This window comes from Periophthalmus magnuspinnatus, chromosome 5, assembly GCF_009829125.3.
Source record: "Periophthalmus magnuspinnatus isolate fPerMag1 chromosome 5, fPerMag1.2.pri, whole genome shotgun sequence".
NCBI classification, from domain to species: Eukaryota; Metazoa; Chordata; class Actinopteri; order Gobiiformes; family Gobiidae; genus Periophthalmus; species Periophthalmus magnuspinnatus.
The window spans coordinates 17,065,974-17,083,258 of record NC_047130.1 but is presented as its reverse complement, the minus strand read 5'-3'; the positions used below and the strand labels follow the sequence as shown (position 1 = coordinate 17,083,258).

The 17,285-nt window shown below is 40.1% G+C and overlaps 1 protein-coding gene across 1 annotated transcript in view; it reads right to left on the bottom strand.

Moving 5' to 3' along the window:
• esyt1b (extended synaptotagmin-like protein 1b) overlaps positions 1–17,285 on the bottom strand; it is a 58,649-nt gene that overhangs the window by 22,585 nt on the left and 18,779 nt on the right. Inside the window, exons 13-31 of the mRNA XM_055222040.1 lie at positions 17,041–17,139; positions 14,592–14,663; positions 14,434–14,520; positions 12,774–12,923; positions 11,089–11,202; positions 9,848–10,024; positions 8,565–8,650; positions 8,402–8,450; positions 7,488–7,577; positions 7,248–7,343; positions 6,291–6,362; positions 6,129–6,215; positions 5,290–5,436; positions 4,779–4,888; positions 3,888–4,083; positions 2,002–2,175; positions 844–926; positions 186–234; positions 14–103 (exon numbers count right to left, since the gene is read on the bottom strand). Of these exons, the coding sequence (XP_055078015.1) occupies positions 14–103; positions 186–234; positions 844–926; positions 2,002–2,175; positions 3,888–4,083; positions 4,779–4,888; positions 5,290–5,436; positions 6,129–6,215; positions 6,291–6,362; positions 7,248–7,343; positions 7,488–7,577; positions 8,402–8,450; positions 8,565–8,650; positions 9,848–10,024; positions 11,089–11,202; positions 12,774–12,923; positions 14,434–14,520; positions 14,592–14,663; positions 17,041–17,139 (2,028 nt within the window). The remainder of the gene's footprint in view (positions 1–13; positions 104–185; positions 235–843; positions 927–2,001; positions 2,176–3,887; positions 4,084–4,778; positions 4,889–5,289; positions 5,437–6,128; positions 6,216–6,290; positions 6,363–7,247; positions 7,344–7,487; positions 7,578–8,401; positions 8,451–8,564; positions 8,651–9,847; positions 10,025–11,088; positions 11,203–12,773; positions 12,924–14,433; positions 14,521–14,591; positions 14,664–17,040; positions 17,140–17,285) is intronic.

Genomic DNA, 17,285 nt, shown 5'->3' with positions numbered 1-17,285 from the left:
TAGCTGCACTTACTCTGGCCAGTGCTGCATGATGGGAAACGGTCGGGATCCACTCCAGAATCAGACGAACTCTACCGGATTTAACATCATTTAAGGTGTACCACTGAAAACAAAATAAAATTATACTTGGGAAAATTTAGTTTTGCTTTGAATATGATAAAAGATTTGCAAGAAAAAGTACAAACCTGGTCTGAGAACTGTGAGCCGATGATGTCGGCCACACTCACTTTGAACCTGTTTACAGTAAAGAAAAGAGTGACTTATGCATGAACTTTACCATTTTCAAGGTGCATTACATAACTTTTCACGCCTGCTTGTCTCCATGGAGATGTAATTGCTTTGTCTGGAATGTCTCACTGTATGGCATTAAGCATATCCATCTAGGTTTTTTCCCATAACAGTGTTTTTTATTGCTCAAAAAAAACCCAAAAAAACATGGAAAACACTCATTCTTTCACTCATTCTTATTTGTAACCTGGCAAAGCAATTACATGCATGGAGAGAAGAAGGTGGCATTCCCTCCACGTCAGAAAAGTTGCATATTGGGGCTTTAAGTCACAACTTTATGCGATTAAACGGTTGTTGTGATATCACCTTTTTTTTACTAAATCTAAGCAAAATTTAAAAAGATAAAATAAAACAATAGCATTGAGAACTGATTATCACGTCTTTTTATACTTAAAGCATTAAATTAAAGCATTGAAAAAACAAAATAAATGTGGAACAAAACATCACATTAAGAAGATAAAGAGGTGAGTCCACGTCTGGAGTTATAATTATATCAGCCCATAATGACACAGACTGAACATTGTGTCAGCTCAGGTGGATCAGACAGAACCTCACCTGCCCAAGAAGTCGTCTGAGTCCATGTCTTTGTCAAACAGCTCCACCTGCACCTCCTGCCCCGCCTGGGCCCTCAGCACCACCTAAACAAACACACAACATAAAAGAGCAGTGCGTCAAGAAATTTAAACTACTATTACTACTACTGTCAGACTAAAGTACTACCACTATCGAGCTCAACAGTGACCATCCTCACTCTGGTTCTGGAAATACATTTATCATAAATTTTTCCCATAGATGTTCCTAAAAAAAAAACCAAGAAAAACAACAACAACAACAAATAACAACAACTACCACTACTACTAAGGTCACATTCTGGAGCATGGCGAGTGCACTGTGAACGCGTCCAATGTACACGGTCTGTGGTGACAGTAAAAATCCTTGGAATTGGGCAAAAAAATGCTTGGATCCCATATATTTCTATGAACAGGCGCTGGAGCTGATGTTTGGATGCGTTCGTCTGACGAGGCAGTTTGGATCAACTTAAAATCAGCCACAGTCTCCGCCTGCCTCTGTCTGTGCAGGTGAGTCTGTGTCTGTCTGCGCAGGTGAGTCTGTGTCTGTCTGCGCAGGTGAGTTTGTGTCTGTTTGCGCAGGTGAGTCTGTGTCTGTCTGCGCAGGTGAGTTTGTGTCTGTTTGCGCAGGTGAGCTCGATTCTGTCTGCGCAGGTGAGTCTGGGTCTGTTTGTGCAGGTGTGTCTGTTTGCGCAGGTGAATCTGTGTCTGTCTGCGCAGATGAGCCCAGGACTGTCTGCGCAGGTGAGTCTGTGTCTGTCTGCGCAGGTGAGCTCGAGTCTGACTGCGCAGATGAGTCTGGGTCTGTCTGTCATTCCAAAAGCATTTTCTCCACCAGCCCTTACAGCCCTCACGCCATATTAAGCCACAGGTGAAAGGAAAGCCCACTGCGTACAGGGGAAGCGAGCGTGTGTGTCCATATTCACGGGGCTCTGTTGCTTGAAGTGTGTTGTCATGGAAATACGTTTGGTGATCAGCTGATGGACTTTGGCGTGGCTCATGGTGTTTGGGGTGAATGACGAGAGAACTAAATTTATTGCCACTGGGGTCGGTCCCCCGAGACACTGATGTGTGAAAACGACCTAACACTACAACAATAACTACTATTACTACTGCTATTACTCCTGCTCCCTCCCCCTCTCACTTGGTACATCTCGTTCCACACGGGGTTGAGGTTTTCCTTCACGACGTTGCTCTTGAAAACAGATTGTCCCACAGTGATCTTGGCATAGGGGTCGCTCTTCCCCTTCACCATTCCCATCACTTTATCTTTGGCCACCAGACTCTGAGCCTCCAGCAGGACGATCCTCAGCATCCCCTACAGGAGGAGCACAACAAAACACCACACAGAAACAATTAAGGAGATAAAATGTATTTGTAATGCATCAACTACATTGACTATATTTTGGGTTCAGTATTTATCAGGCCTACCTTTTCTTTTATGTCTTAAGTTTTGAGCTGTTGAGGGTCTAAATAAATAAAGGTCCTATATTACGCAAAAGTGACTCTCATGAGCCTTAAGTCATGTTATAATGCTGCTCCCTGCTCAAAAACAGACCTGGAGTTGTGTTTTGTTTCATTTACACATGTTTGAGTGACCGGAAAAAGGTGGGTTGCTCTCTCCGGGTGGGTGGTGAGTCTCTGCCCCAAGTGGAGGAGTTCAAGTATCTCGGGGTCTTGTTCACGAGTGAGGGAAGGAAGGAGCGGGAGATTGACAGGCGGATCGGTGCAGCGTCTGCAGTGATGCGGTCGCTGTATCGGTCCGTTGTGGTAAAGAAGGAGCTGAGCCGGAAGGCGAAGCTCTCGATTTACCGGTCAATCTACGTTCCTACCCTCACCTATGGTCATGAGCTTTGGGTAATGACCGAAAGGACAAGATCGCGGATACAAGCGGCTGAAATGGGCTTCCTCCGCAGAGTGGCTGGGCGCACCCTTAGGGATAGGGTGAGGAGCTCGGTCACACAGGAGGAGCTCGGAGTAGAGCCGCTGCTCCTACACGTTGAGAGGAACCAGCTGAGGTGGCTCGGGCATCTGCTCAGGATGCCTCCTGGACGCCTCCCTAGGGAGGTGTTCTGGGCATGTCCCACCGGGAGGAGGCCCCGGGGAAGACCCAGGACACGCTGGAGGGACTATGTCTCTCGGCTGGCCTGGGAACGCCTTGGGGTCCCACCGGAGGAGCTGGAGGACGTGTCCGGGGTGAGGGAAGTCTGGGAGTCCCTGCTTAGACTGCTGCCCCCGCGACCCGGCCCCGGATAAGCGGAAGAAAATGGATGGATGGATGGATGTTTGAGTGACACTTTATTATTAGTCTGTCACATATCCAAAGCTCAAAATGCTCTGTTCCACCTTGTGATGTCATGATTCATTAAACAGACTAATTCAAAACTTAAAGAGGTTTAAGTTTTTAAGGAAGATTTTATGTCAGAGCAAATTTGAGCAAATTTGAGCATGAATCAAAGATCGCTGATGCAAAGCTGTGGCAGGGATCCTTCCCCTGGCCTGGGAGTTTTTTTGAAGCCCCTGAAGAAGAAAGAATTTGTGGTTTGTGTGAGTTGGGAGAAGTGTAAAGTGAAGCTCATTTTTTGTCGTATTGTCCATTTTATGATGAATTCAGAAATCCTTTATTTGATGAAATGTTCACCCAATGTCCTGATATGTTCTGGTGTAATGATGGCAACAAGATGAAGTGTAATGTTTATAAGTTTGCATCATTTCTCTGCAAAGTCTGGAAAAAGCTGCAAATGAGTTTATTTAAATAACACACGTCTGGAAACTGGCATTCTGTATTTGATTATATTTTGTTAATGGTGTCTTATAAGGCCATTAAAGGGCTCGGCATATTTGTATACAAGACACAATAATAAAATAAATTCAAATTCAATTCATTCAGTAGTAGTAAATATCGACTGCTATTACCGATTTCTGTAAAAAATAAGTTTTGAAGTATTTGCTCTACACTGACAACACGTTAACTCCATTCAAAACGAGCAGAGCTGCTTTAGAAATACTTTTGTTCTGTTTCACACAAACCTCACTGGCGAAGCTGATATCTGGAGAGGTGTGGGGCGGGAGGGTGACCACAGGGACCTCTTCCTCCTCTTCCTCCTCCTCCTCTTCCTCTTCCTCTGCTGCTGTTGGGGCTTCTGCAGCTTTAACCTCTTCCTCGTCTCTCACCAACACTGAGGGAACGAGAGTCTCCACTGGAGCAGGATCCACAGAGCTGGATCTGGGACAGAATAGAGAAAATCAATAGGTTATTTTCATATTATTTTTGAATTTGATGTAACGATTTAAGCTGGAGGGCAGACGCCAATATAAGCCACAAATATTTAAACTTATTGTCATTGAGCCATTTAGAGGACAGTTGATTATTCAAAACATATAATATTTACTTTGATTTGGTATTTTTCATTGTTCTGAAACCAGTGGATAGTCCTAAGCCACAACAAGTAAAACATGCAGCAGTGACATTGTCTTTATTGAGTCATTTTCAGAGGGTGTGTTTTTGAGGCAGTGCTGAAGGTCTGAGAGCAGGTGAGCCCCGCCCAGATACAGACTTTTAAAAATGTCAGTTTATCAGGAAATACGCAGTTACACAGACATATTTTTTACATCTATGAAAATGCATATGTCATATTTGTAACTTGAATAAGTAATAAATACAGAAACAGTTATTTAACAAGTTAACAACAGCGCAGTAAACGGTCGCTCCGAGTGAGGTGAGCCTGTGTCTGTCTGTGCAGATGTCCATCTTAAGACAGTTGAAGCTCATTCCATCATAGAGTTTTGATCTGTCCTCCAGCACCACGTTAAACCACGGGCTCTTTAGAGTGTTGTAATGTCATGTGACAATAATCAATAAAAATAAAAATAAACAAACTATATAAATAAATAAATAACAGTGACAGAAGTGGGTCTTACTTCAGCGCAGGGTCAGTCTCCTCTCTTCTGGGGGCAGGCGGAGGACCCGATGGAGCAGGGACACTCACTTTGGGCTCTTTGGGCACTGGACATTTGGAGGGAATCAACATCTGAAATAAAATCACACAGTGTAATTTAACTTGTAATAAATGAATGTATTATTATTATTGTTATTATTATTATTATTATTATTAGTAGTAGTAGTAGTAGTAGTAGTAGTAGTAGTAGTAGTAGTAGTAGTAGTAGTAGTAGTAGTAGTAGTAGTAGTAGTAGAATTCCTCTAATTATCCTAAACACATAAATAAGCATATTGTAATTATTGTCAAATCTATCCTACTATAACAGAAAATAATACAGGCCAGACCCACTACTGCAAAGAAATGAACACATGATAAATACTGAGCTGATACAGTTGATGGATTCAAAAGGTGTGAACCTATCAACAGTAATCATCATGACAGGCCTAACTGAAATACTGTACTTAATTGTGTAAACACCACAGTCCCTTTACCTTGAGTTCGGCCCTGAGTAGCACCTGGCTGTCTGGGAGACCTCCGTCCAGATGGAACCACTGATCCAGGACCAGCTCCGGCTCCGACAGCAGCTCTCGGAGGGGGATGACCAGGGAGCCGATGGGCAGTGTCCAGCTATGGGACAGCTGACGGAAACATCCGAGAGTTTAACTGTGGTCACTGTGGCTTTATTTGTTATTTAATTTGTCCTATAGACATTAAAGTGGGACTAAACAGCTAAACTCCGCCCACAACCACATTTCAAATAACGATAATACTGATAAACTGGGCAGTACCTGGAGGACTAAAGGGGAGAGTGACAAAGGAGGAGGGGTGGGGCCTGGAGGTATAAGGAACAGTGTGATTGTTCTAACAAGTATCTACACTCTGCCCCTGCAGCCAGGTGTTTGTGATCAGAAACACTTGGCTGTAATCAGGGCAGTCATGTGTGATGTCACATAGTACTTGAAAGTGCAGACGTCACTGGAGTCAGCACAAACTCAGTTTTTCACTCTTTTTGAGCACAAAGCTGCAAATTAACCTAGTTTGCACTAAAGCTGCCAAAAAATGATGATTAAAACACCATGTACACAGTAGAAGACTTGATTTAGTGTTTAGCTCCAGAGCCTCATCGTCTGGAACCTAATGACCATGATGCAATTCTGTTAAAGCAACACAGTGTAACTTTTTGATGGAAGTCCGTCACCAACACGACTCCATACTTTGGAACATTTAAAGTATGGTTTAAACTTTCTATTTCTAAGTGTCAAGCCACCTCCAGAAGGTTACATAGTGTTACTTTAATGTTGTTCAAAATAGGTAGATGGTGCATTGTTACCTTGACAACCAGTATGTCCTCTCTGGGGTCACGAACCAGGAAGCAGAAAGCCTCGTGCCACGCGGGAGATGTAGTTCGATCACACACCTGCAAATTTACATTAAGTTATTTATATCAGAGTGAATGTGTGAAATGATGATAAACTTTACTAAATGAACTTACTGTTGTTTTACGAGACTGTTTATCCAGCCTGATTTCTGCTCCCACTTTAGGATCTTTACCGCTCTTCTTCACCTGAAAAAAACATTGTATGAAAAAATATATATATACTTAAGTATTGTATTGACCTTACTCTGCCCACTTTTGCCTCTAAATGCTCCTAGTTCCACTTCTGGTTAAGAGGAATCCCATTCATTTAAAAGAAGAATTTTGCAGCCAAAATCTGATATAAAGTAGGCTGATTTATATAAAATGTTCTAGCCCTGGTGTATTCCTGGTTTAGTCATGCTTCAGTCCTGGCTCAGTCCTGGTTTTGTCCTGGTTTAGTCCTGGTTTAGTCCTGGTTCAGTCCTCGTTTAGTTCCGGTTTAGTCCTGGTTCAGTCCCGGTTTAGTTCCGGTTTAGTCCTGGTTTAGACCTGGTTTAGTCCCGGTTTAGTCCTCAGTGTGAGATGGTTCATGTGGCTCATGTGGGAGTTGTTCTTTGGTGCTGGTCCATGGAGAGACTTGTTCACACACAGAGCTGCTTTAAAGTCTATTCTTTGAGCCACAGGAGCCAAAGACCTGAGCCACAGGACACATGTGTGAAGTACTTCCTGGTTCTAGTCACAACCCGAGCAGCAGAGTTCTGGTTGTACTGCAGTGTCTTAAGGCTTGTGTGGAGAGGCCAGTGAGCAGGACATTACAGTAGTCTAACCTACTGGAGACAAATGCAGGGATGAGTCTCTATAAGTCTGACTTTGACAGTTTACCTTTGATTTTTGCAATGTTTTTAGATGGTAAAAAGCTGCTGATGTTATTGATTGTTATTGTTTTTGATGTGGCTGTTAAAGTCAACATTGCACTGATTCTTTGGAGGCTTTAAAAGAGTTCTGTCCCTATAGAACGTATTTACTGTCAAGATCAGCAGCCACATGCACAAAAATACAACTCACATGACCCGGATGTGGTTTCATACTCACTGGTAAACCATCGGCCTGTTCTATTAAGACAAAGAGAAGAGCTGCAGCGGGAATGGCTTTGTTCTGGTACGACTGCCTTGAGAGAAAGTTAAGAACCTAAAACACAAAATAATAAAGAAATATAATTATGCAAGTCTTGTGTTGGATTATTAATTTGCATCCAGGCCTGTCACAATGAATACTACACCGACGTTAAAACCAAAAATTGCATTAAATGAAAACGAATATGTTATGTTTTACCTGGTCGACGTGGTTTGACTCAGAGGAAGTTGGGACCCACTCCAGCACCAGATGGACACGACCAGACTTCACATCGTTCAGCGTGTACCACTAAAGGCAAAACAAATCAAACGTAACGGAGCTGGTTTTATATAAACTTTGATTATATAAATTAAACTTTGCAAACTCATGAGAATCGATCTTGAGACGCACCTGCTGCAAGTCAAATTTGACTAGCAGGGCACCGACCAACCACAGAGCAGAAGCAGAAGCCAAAGGTGAAGAATCCAAATGAACCAAAACAAACATGGCGATACCAAAAGATGAACAGCCAATTTTAACAAAAATACAGATATCTTGTTTTTGTTTGTGCTTTTCTCTCAACTGGATTTAACAAGTTAGATTTTTTGGCTTGTTCCACTGTTCGACCAATCAGATTAAAATATTCGTCATAGTGTTCTACTTTTTCCCGACACACTTTCAGCTTGAGCTGTTTCAGAGTGGTAAGATGTGTACCATATTTTAAGGACTATAAATCACACTTTTTTTCATAGTTTGGCCGGGTGTGCGATTTATACTCGGCTTATATGTGAAATTATTAAAATATTTCACATCTTTGTTATTCTCACACTGAACTCTTGTGAGGGCATTCTAGACTTGTGTACCTATGACAGCCAGGAAGAGGAAGCATCTGCTCTTGGTCATGTATTTTGTGAAATTAATTTCCCAAAAAATGTGACTAATATTATTATTTTTTTCATTATTATGCATTTTTTGGCTGGTGCGACTTATAGTCTGGAAAATATGATAATTAATATTTAGGTATTTTCTTAAGAAATGTGTAAGATATGTAGAACTTTAAGCTATATCTTGATAAATCCAACGTGAGCCAAGTTAGTTTTTACACTTTGCTGAATGGTTCCTTCATAACTCACCTGATCTGTGCACTGAGACTTGATGATGTCTTGTAGACTTATTTTCAGCCTACGATGAGGGAAAAGTAACATTAAAAACAGAACTATGAACCAACAGACTTTCTTTGTAAAGTATATTTTATGTAAAGCACACTGGATTTAACAGAAACTAGATGCTGCCTACCTCCCCATGAAGTCGTCCTTTACATCCATGTCTTTATCAAACACCTCCAGCTGCAGATCCTGACCGTGAAGTTGAGTCAAAACCACCTAATTCAGGAAAATGAAATTACACACATACACATAAAAAATAGAATTGCTATTTGAATGGTCACAACCAAAACTAGAGGTAAGATAATTTGTGGTGTTCCGCAGGGCTCCATTTTGGGACCTCTCTTATTCATAATTTAAATTAATGATCTAAAAAAAGTTTGTAAAAAGGTGTTGCCCTTCAGGTTTGCAGGTGATTCATGATGTCTATTATATCATTTGACTCTTGATAGTCTGATAAGAAAAGCAAATGAGGACATCGATCATATCTCTGAGTGGTTTAAAGCAAATCAACTTTCTTTAAATATACAAAAGGCAGATGTTATGATTTATATATAATCAAGATGTTACAATATCTGTTGACGATATCATGAAAGATTGTGGATCAAAAAATGAACTAGAAATATCATATCCAACATGTTTGTAGAAAAAATGAAATCCATTGGTATTTTGAGTGAAGTTTGTTCCTCTATAAATGTTTGTGCATGATGACACTATACTTTACTGTATCATCACATCATGTTTGTGTTGTAACATGGTTTGGGGGACTACATGCAACACACATCTCAACAAGAGTTTATTCTTCACACAGACTGTCCTCATCTGCTCCTTTGTTCAGAAAATACAATGCAAATACACTACACATATGTATAAGTGTCATGTATGTGCATTTGTCCAATGTTTTACCCAGATCTTATGAAAACGTTGAAATGTCCTTCACCTTAGACTTTTATGTTCCCTTGTGCAGAACCAAGGGCCTACCGTCTGGAATAAATTATCCACTATTCTTGTCTATTTCCACACTGGATTGTTTTAAAAGTCAATTAAAACACATGTGGATTCATACAAATGTTTAATATTTGAACTATTGTGAGTAAGTCAACTTGCCTGTTCACGTCTGTTGTGCTACAAACATGTTTTAGGGGAGGTGAAAGACAGTTATGGTCTCCACACTCTCCCCTCTGCAGTAAATTTGATGTTTTGTGTCTGTTAGCACTGTTTTTACTTGTATGTGCAAATAAAATGTAGTTAAGACCTCTACAAACATGTTCTGAAATGCATGGAATTGTTGTATTAGTTTAGCAGCTCATATTTCAGTTTCTCTCAAATGTGGTTCTGGGCCTGTTTAAAATGTGAGCTGTGAACTGAAACTTGATTTAAAAATGTTAAAAATAATAATGTTGTTAAAGTCTCTACCTCGTACATCTCGTTCCAGGTGGGGTTGAGGTTGGCCTTGATGACTTGGCTGGTGAAAGTCTCTCCTCCGATGTTCATTTTGACATAAGGATCGCTCTTTCCTTTCACCATTCCTCCCATCAGGTTATCTTTGGGTACCAGGTTTTGACCGGCCAACAGGTGGATTCTGAGCAGGCCCTGGAAACAAAAGACAATTTGTATTTAGCGAGAAATGTGGGGTATGTACTGACTGGCAAACTCAGAATGGTATGTCTCTGTATTTTTTTTATACAGAGGGATATGAGTGTGGACTCGAGCCAGGCACAAACAGGCCCGTCCAATCAGATTTTTTTATTTCAGTGACACATGTGAAACAAAGGAGCTCATTGGTCACCCATCATTTTGAGCCAAATCAAATTTCTCTCACCTCAGTTTACTGCTTCACTCATTGGTTCCACTATGTGATTTTTTTTCCCTATGATTTTTTCCCTCGTACTGCGTAGAACCATCTTTGAAATTTGAACTTATTGTGGAAAATTTAGATCAATATTGAAAATGACAAACCACAGACTGTATAAAGAAGTGGACTAAGTGAGTGTGACGTCCCCCACAGCGTTCAGCTTCAGTCAAATGAAGCTCATCGAGGAGAGTTATAGGGCCAATTTGGAGCAGTTCCATATTAGGAATTCCGACTGAGTATCATAACAACCAAAGAGCCAATCCGGAACGAGGCTGTTGAAGACAACGCTAGTGGGAGTGACCTTGGGGAAAGAAGGCGTCTGATTTGTCTGTTATTAATGTTCATATCTTTATTAACAGACACAACAGTGAAATAAAAAACCCAGGATCATGTAGAGCGGATTAATACGAACATTTAAGACCAAAATGACGAGTCCGACAGCAGCAGTTACAGAGAAAGGGGACACAGTTTTCTAATGTAAAGTGAATTTGAGCCGATGGAGCCAAAGTGCACCCATGATCACTTCCTATTTGGAACATACAGTCCATGTGACAAACTCATAAAACTAAATATTTAATCACCACCAAGCCCAGTGTCCCCAGCAACCTTCAAATCACTCAAAATGTTTTACGTCAAGGAACCACTCACCCATTCACACACACGTTCATACACCAGTGTACACAGACACTGGGGTGCGAGGTGGGTTAAGTGTCTTTCCCAAGGACACAACAACAGCATTCATCTGTAATCTTCATGTTGAGAGTGAGATCTGAACCGCCAACCTTCAGATCAGCTTGTTTACCTCAGTGGCGAAGCTGGAATGAGGAGAAGTCTGCTGGGGGAGCTGTTTGGAAACGCCTTCTTCGAGTTTGGACGAGGCATCTGCAGTGATACGCTCTTCGTCCAACCACAAAACCTGGCACAGAAGAAGAAACACACATCACATTCATTTATACAGTGGGTTACAAGGTGTTACCTAATTTCTTCCCATAAATTTGATAAATTTAATAAAAATGACTTTGACCCAGTACAGATATAGCGTATAAGCAGCTGTTGAGGTTAAAATAAGTCTGTCTGCATCTAATTACAAAGCGTCTTCTTGTTCGATAATCAGGAAGTGTGCTAGCTGTTGTTAGCTTTACTGTGATGACAAAACTACTGGCTTCTGAGAGTGGTGAAAAACACTTATAAACTCATTGTGGTGAATAATTAGGATGCTCTGAATGCATAAGGTAAGTGAGGAGTACCTTTGGATCACAGCGAACTGTTTAAAATGAACTAGTTCTGTTTATCATGTTTTTAAGATGGTCAAACTCTGGTACAGCACCTTTTAGATGAGTTATTTAACGCTGTAGTCGTTGTTGATAAATATTACATGGGGCTGTCAGATGGGATTTAGAAGAATTTGCATCATATGGTGAGACAGACGTGGTGTGGTCAACTGTATTCAAACGAAAATGTGAGGCAATGACCGACAGACACACAGGATTATACGGCAACATCTATGTGCATTTTCCATAGTTTAAACGTAATATCAACATCACTCGTTATCAACATCACTGCATCTGATTTTTATATCCAGTTCATTTTTATATTATGGCACTAACACTCAGTAATATGTGAATGTAATAATAGCATTTTTTGTTTACTTAAGCACATTTTACAGTGGATACTTTTTACTTTTATGTCACTACATTTGAGAGCAGTATCTGTATTTTCTACTCCACTACATTTTTAACTGGACTGAAAAGTAAAAGTATTTTTTTATTATTTTTTACTATAGTTTGAGACCTGCTGAAAAGGCTGAGGGTTTATTTTTAACATGTTCATAATTTGAGCAAAATAAAAATATACAAATAAAAACAGATAGAAAAAAAAGATTCTGTTGAACAAATTCACACAAATCTTTATCAAAATCACCACATTTGAAGCTTCATAAGACTCAAAATCTGCGTGAAACACTTGTACTTTTTACTCTTTAAGTACATTTTTACAGAGGTACTTTGAGTTTTTTGCTTTTACTCTAGTGTTTCTTGCTCCAGTATCTGTACTTTTACTTAAGTAATAAAATTGAGTACGTCTTCCATCACTGCTTAAAGCTACAGTATGTAACTTTCCGGAGGTGGCACATCACCTGAATATATTTCCATGGAAATAGCACGTTAAAACCATACTCCGGAACATTTTTCATGGAGATAGATATGTTAAATGTCGTACTGTGAAATATCATAGCCAAAGAAACAACATTTCCATGGAGACAAGCAACTGAGGCCCTGCTCAAAGTCAAATAAGAGTCAGGTTTGTGAAAATGCAAACCCACTCAGAGTAATGACATGTGTTTTTCAGTGCAATAAACATAACCAAAAAAAAAAAAAAAAAAAACATGCTTTGATTTTAATATATTTTCTGGCTAAAAAGTTACACACTGTGGCTTTAATCATAGCTATCTCATAAATTCCTAGATAAACCATTTCACTGTTGCCTCACCCGGAGCACAGAGTGGATGTAGATGCGACTGGCTGATCCTGAGTTCTCGAGTTGGAACCACTGATCCAGACACAGGTTTGAGTTTGAGAGGAGCCGAGACAGAGGGATGGAGAGGCTCCCCAGAGTCTGCACACGGTCAGCATCTTTCACCTGCAACAACACTCAGGTTACACAGTGAGTCTCTATAGTTCTCATCTCTGACACTCATTGATCTTTTTGTTATAATCTGCACATTTAAAACAATTTCATAAAAGAAACAAATCCGCCTCTTCCATGTTAGAAAACTGAGGTCCAATGGGAGCTGATGTTGCCATAAACATCATCACTACAAAACGCTGCATGCTGTCGGCGCCCCCTATGGATAGCTGCACATCACACTAGCGAATAGCGGAGTCATCTGTACCAAAATGACTACGCAACACTGCTGAATCCCACAAATATCACCGATTAAGAAAATAAAACTGGAGAAGGAAGTGCATACGTCATAGTGGGCGTAGCACAGTGGGCGTGTCACAGTGGAGGTTAAACGGGGGTATAACGGCAAAATGGCGTCTTAAAAATAAGCGATTAAAGATTACTCAAACATGAATCACTCCAAATACAACTTCAGAGCCTCAACAAGAAACGACTAGAACATGGTCTGAAAAGTCATTTTTTTACTGTCAAATTAACTAATGTGTTTGAAAAGTCATTAGTTCAGAGGCCGACAGCTGTAACGTTGTAATATCAATGTAAATACCAGACTCTTTTTGATGGTAACGTTAAAAGGTTAAGCTCATGTGTTGGTTGTCATGTAATAAACAAGCTAAAAGACTAAATGAACACAATATATTCATAGTTAGCCAGGCACAGTCACAGCTATCATATTTAGCCTTTTTTTAACTGCGTCACACCTCAGTACCTGTAGAATGCTCTAAAATCCATGCTGAATTGTTTTTCATATACACACATTCAATATAAGCTATCGCAAATTTTGTACTGTTGAGCACACCTCTTCTTTTTACATCGACTAAGTTCTTCTGCCACCTCCAATGTTGCATCATCGATTCATTGATGCCAAACTTACGTGCTGTGGCTCTATTTCCTTCTTTAAGGCCAAACTTACGTGCTGTGGCTCTATTTCCTTCTTTAAGGCCAAACTTACGTGCTGTGGCTCTATTTCCTTCTTTGAGGCCAAACTTACGTGCTGTGGCTCTATTTCCTTCTTTAAGGCCAAACTTACGTGCTGTGGCTCTATTTCCTTCTTTGAGGCCAAACTTACGCGCAGTGGCTCTATTTCCTTCTTTAAAGCCAAACTTACGTGCTGTGGCTCTATTTCCTTCTTTGATGGACAGATCCATTGCCTTCATGTATTTTCCATGATGAGGGTGTGTGCATGATGTGCAAAATGACGGTTCAAAATCAAAATAGTGTGTTCTTCAGCGCATAATCTTTCCCCACGTCTGTCTGACATTTGCATTTACTGCTAGAGAGTGCCCCCCGGTGGCAATTAGCAGCGCCGTTGTATAAGTCGCAGGGTTCAAAGGGAAAAAAGTAGCAGCTTATAGTCCGAAATTTAAGGTATTTTGAATGTAATGTAAATGTGAAATACTAATTCTTTATCAGTTTTATTACTGATCACAGGCCCTAACTGATTACTATACAGGCCCTAACAACTCACCTGTATGTCAACGTTTTGAGTGCGTGGATCTTGAATGAAAAAGGTGAATGCTTCCTCCCATTCTGGATTAACAGTGGTGTAACAAATCTGGAAATAAATACAACTGTGAATGAATGTGCTTATCATAAAACAAAAACACATGTTCATTTTGTCCATACCTTGCTCTCTCTTGTTATGTCCTGGACCGACAGCTGCACTATAGGATTTGGCTCCTTGTTCCCTTTTTTCATCTAAAGAAAATGAAATATTTCCACAGTTATTTAAATATGTTCATGATTAATACAAGGTAATATCCGCTGTTAATTCGCCATGTGGTTAGTGCGACGGTTGCCATGACGATTATGGGTAAACTGGCAAAAACAGGAAGTAAAAACAAGCCCAAACCAAACCACAGTTTCACTAGAGTTTCATGTGCTCCTCTTAGTGTTTAATGAAACTGTAGCATTTATAACTCGGTATCACGCAGGTAAACTGGACTCAAACGCAACACAGAATACAGTCAAACGTAGTTGTAGTAAATTCAACCGAGTGTGCTTTAAACAGGTAATTCTTAACATGACAAATCAGGCACTAAACAACTGAGGAATGAATGTCTTAATTAATATCAACTAAAATCTATTTTATCAGGTTAAATCTATGCCACTTTGAGGAATCAGTGTGGGAAACAGGCTGGGAAAATAAACTCAGGAACAGGTCCGTCAAACAGGGATTAATGCAGATTTAAAATACAAAAACACAGAAATGAAAACGACAGAGTAGTTCAAATGTAGAGCTTGAGTGTGTCTCTGGGCTCTGAGGGAGTGTACGTGAGCCGTGTCCTAATTCCACGGCTGCATTTGAGGGCCACTTATGTCACTTCCGGTGCGACAAGGCCTGTCCCATTTCATGCAACCCACGAATGAGCTCTGCGTTTCCATGGAGATCGGCCGTGAATGAAGGAAACATCCGAGCAGACTTCGCGGCCTTCTATATCCCATCATGCACCGCGTGTCACTTCTTTTACGGGAAAAAATCGAGTCTGCGGCCTCTACAAAATGTACTTTTAAATGTAAGTACTGGTTTACCTCAGCTACAACAGTGCTACATGAAACTGTCTCAATTCAACGGTTGCACACTTCGAAGTACCGTAACCGTTATGTCTCCTAGCAACCAGGCCACTGACTAATGAGCCAAATGTTTAAAATAGACTCCGAAATAATTACAGTTTTACTTTGAATTATTTATTATTTAATAGAAGAAGAGTCATGGAAACACTGGAAACATTTGGGCACATTGCACATTTGTCGGGTGCATTCGTGGGGAGCATGAAATGGGACAGGCCTCGTCGCGCTGGAAGTGACGTAAGTGCTCTTCAAATGCAGCCGACGAATTGGGACACGGCATGTGACACTTGGTATAATACGGTTTACTTTCCATATAATGAACAGTGAATTATTTTTGGTTCATTCGCGCGTTTCAGCTTCCTGTTTATAGGTGACATTTTGAGGACTCCTGCTCATTGAAAAGATGGAATATTTTGGTTTGAATTGTTAATTGCTATGGCAGCGATGCCAACCCGTGGATACTTTTATCATGGCTGTAATTTTTGTACTGATTTATATATATTCCCTGTTGCCTTGTACATTAAGTAGCTTTTACCTATTACTTTAAGCATGTTTTTAAATCATATCTTACTTTCAACTTTTAATTAATTAATATTATTACTTATATTTACAATTTCTATATACCTCTTTATTAAATATAAACAAGTAAATCTAAATCTTGAATTCAAACTTGTCCAGATTTCGTCTCTAAAAATTCCAATTCAAATCTTTCTCTGTTCATTTTTGGGCTAAACTTAGCAGCAGTGCCATGTGTGTCTGGTATTTTCAACAGCTGCCCTTGAAAATCTCTGACCACAGACAGGAAGTGATGAGAGGGCGTGTACTGTGGTCTCCATGGAGATGTTTTGGTTTACCTGGAATGTTCCACAGCAAGGCTCATCTATCTAAACTAACTATCTTGCAACTTCTCAATTAAGTGTTTTCTTGCTCAAAAAGAGACTGGAAATAACAAAAAAAATAAAAGAAAAAATAAATAATAAAATAAAATGGAATAGAATAAATTAAATTAGAATAAAACAGAATAGTATAAATAAAATAAAATAAATTTGAATAAAACAGAATAGTATAAATAAAATACAGGAAAAAACATGCATTTTTAGTGTGAGCAGAGTCACCTCCTCACAGATCAGACCAGTAACTTTGCCTGAATGTGTCACCTACTTTTCTCCATTCAGATAAATAAGACAAATTGTGCTAAGTTCCAGGACTTGCTGGAGCGATTAACAATAAAAAATAAATAATTATTATCTTTTGAATGGGAAAAACTCCTCAAAATGTTGCATGGGAACAGCAAGCTTAAATCTACGAATACAGGGTGAAGATTTCAGACAAAGTAATAAATAAAAATCCCCATGGAGACAAGCTTATGCACAGAATCCACCCGAAATGTTCCATAGTGTAGCTTAAAATGTCAAAACTTCAGTGTAAATTTGTTCATCCTGATTAAATAAAGCTAGTCACATGATAAAGTGTGGTAATCTGAGAGAGAAGGGACATGACTCACGGGGAGAGCTTCAGCCTTGTCCAGATACAGCACCAAGATGGCCGACGAGGGCGGGTCTGCCGTCTTACTGCTGGCGACACTGATGTTCTTACTCAGGACCTGTGCACAGATTTGAACAGATCAGATAACAGTGACCACAATGCAAGCCCTGCAGAATATTACACGCAACAAAACTGATTTATCGCTTCCTTTCTGACTTAACCATAGAAGAATGTGTCGACGGGGGGTTGTCCTGAATGGAAACC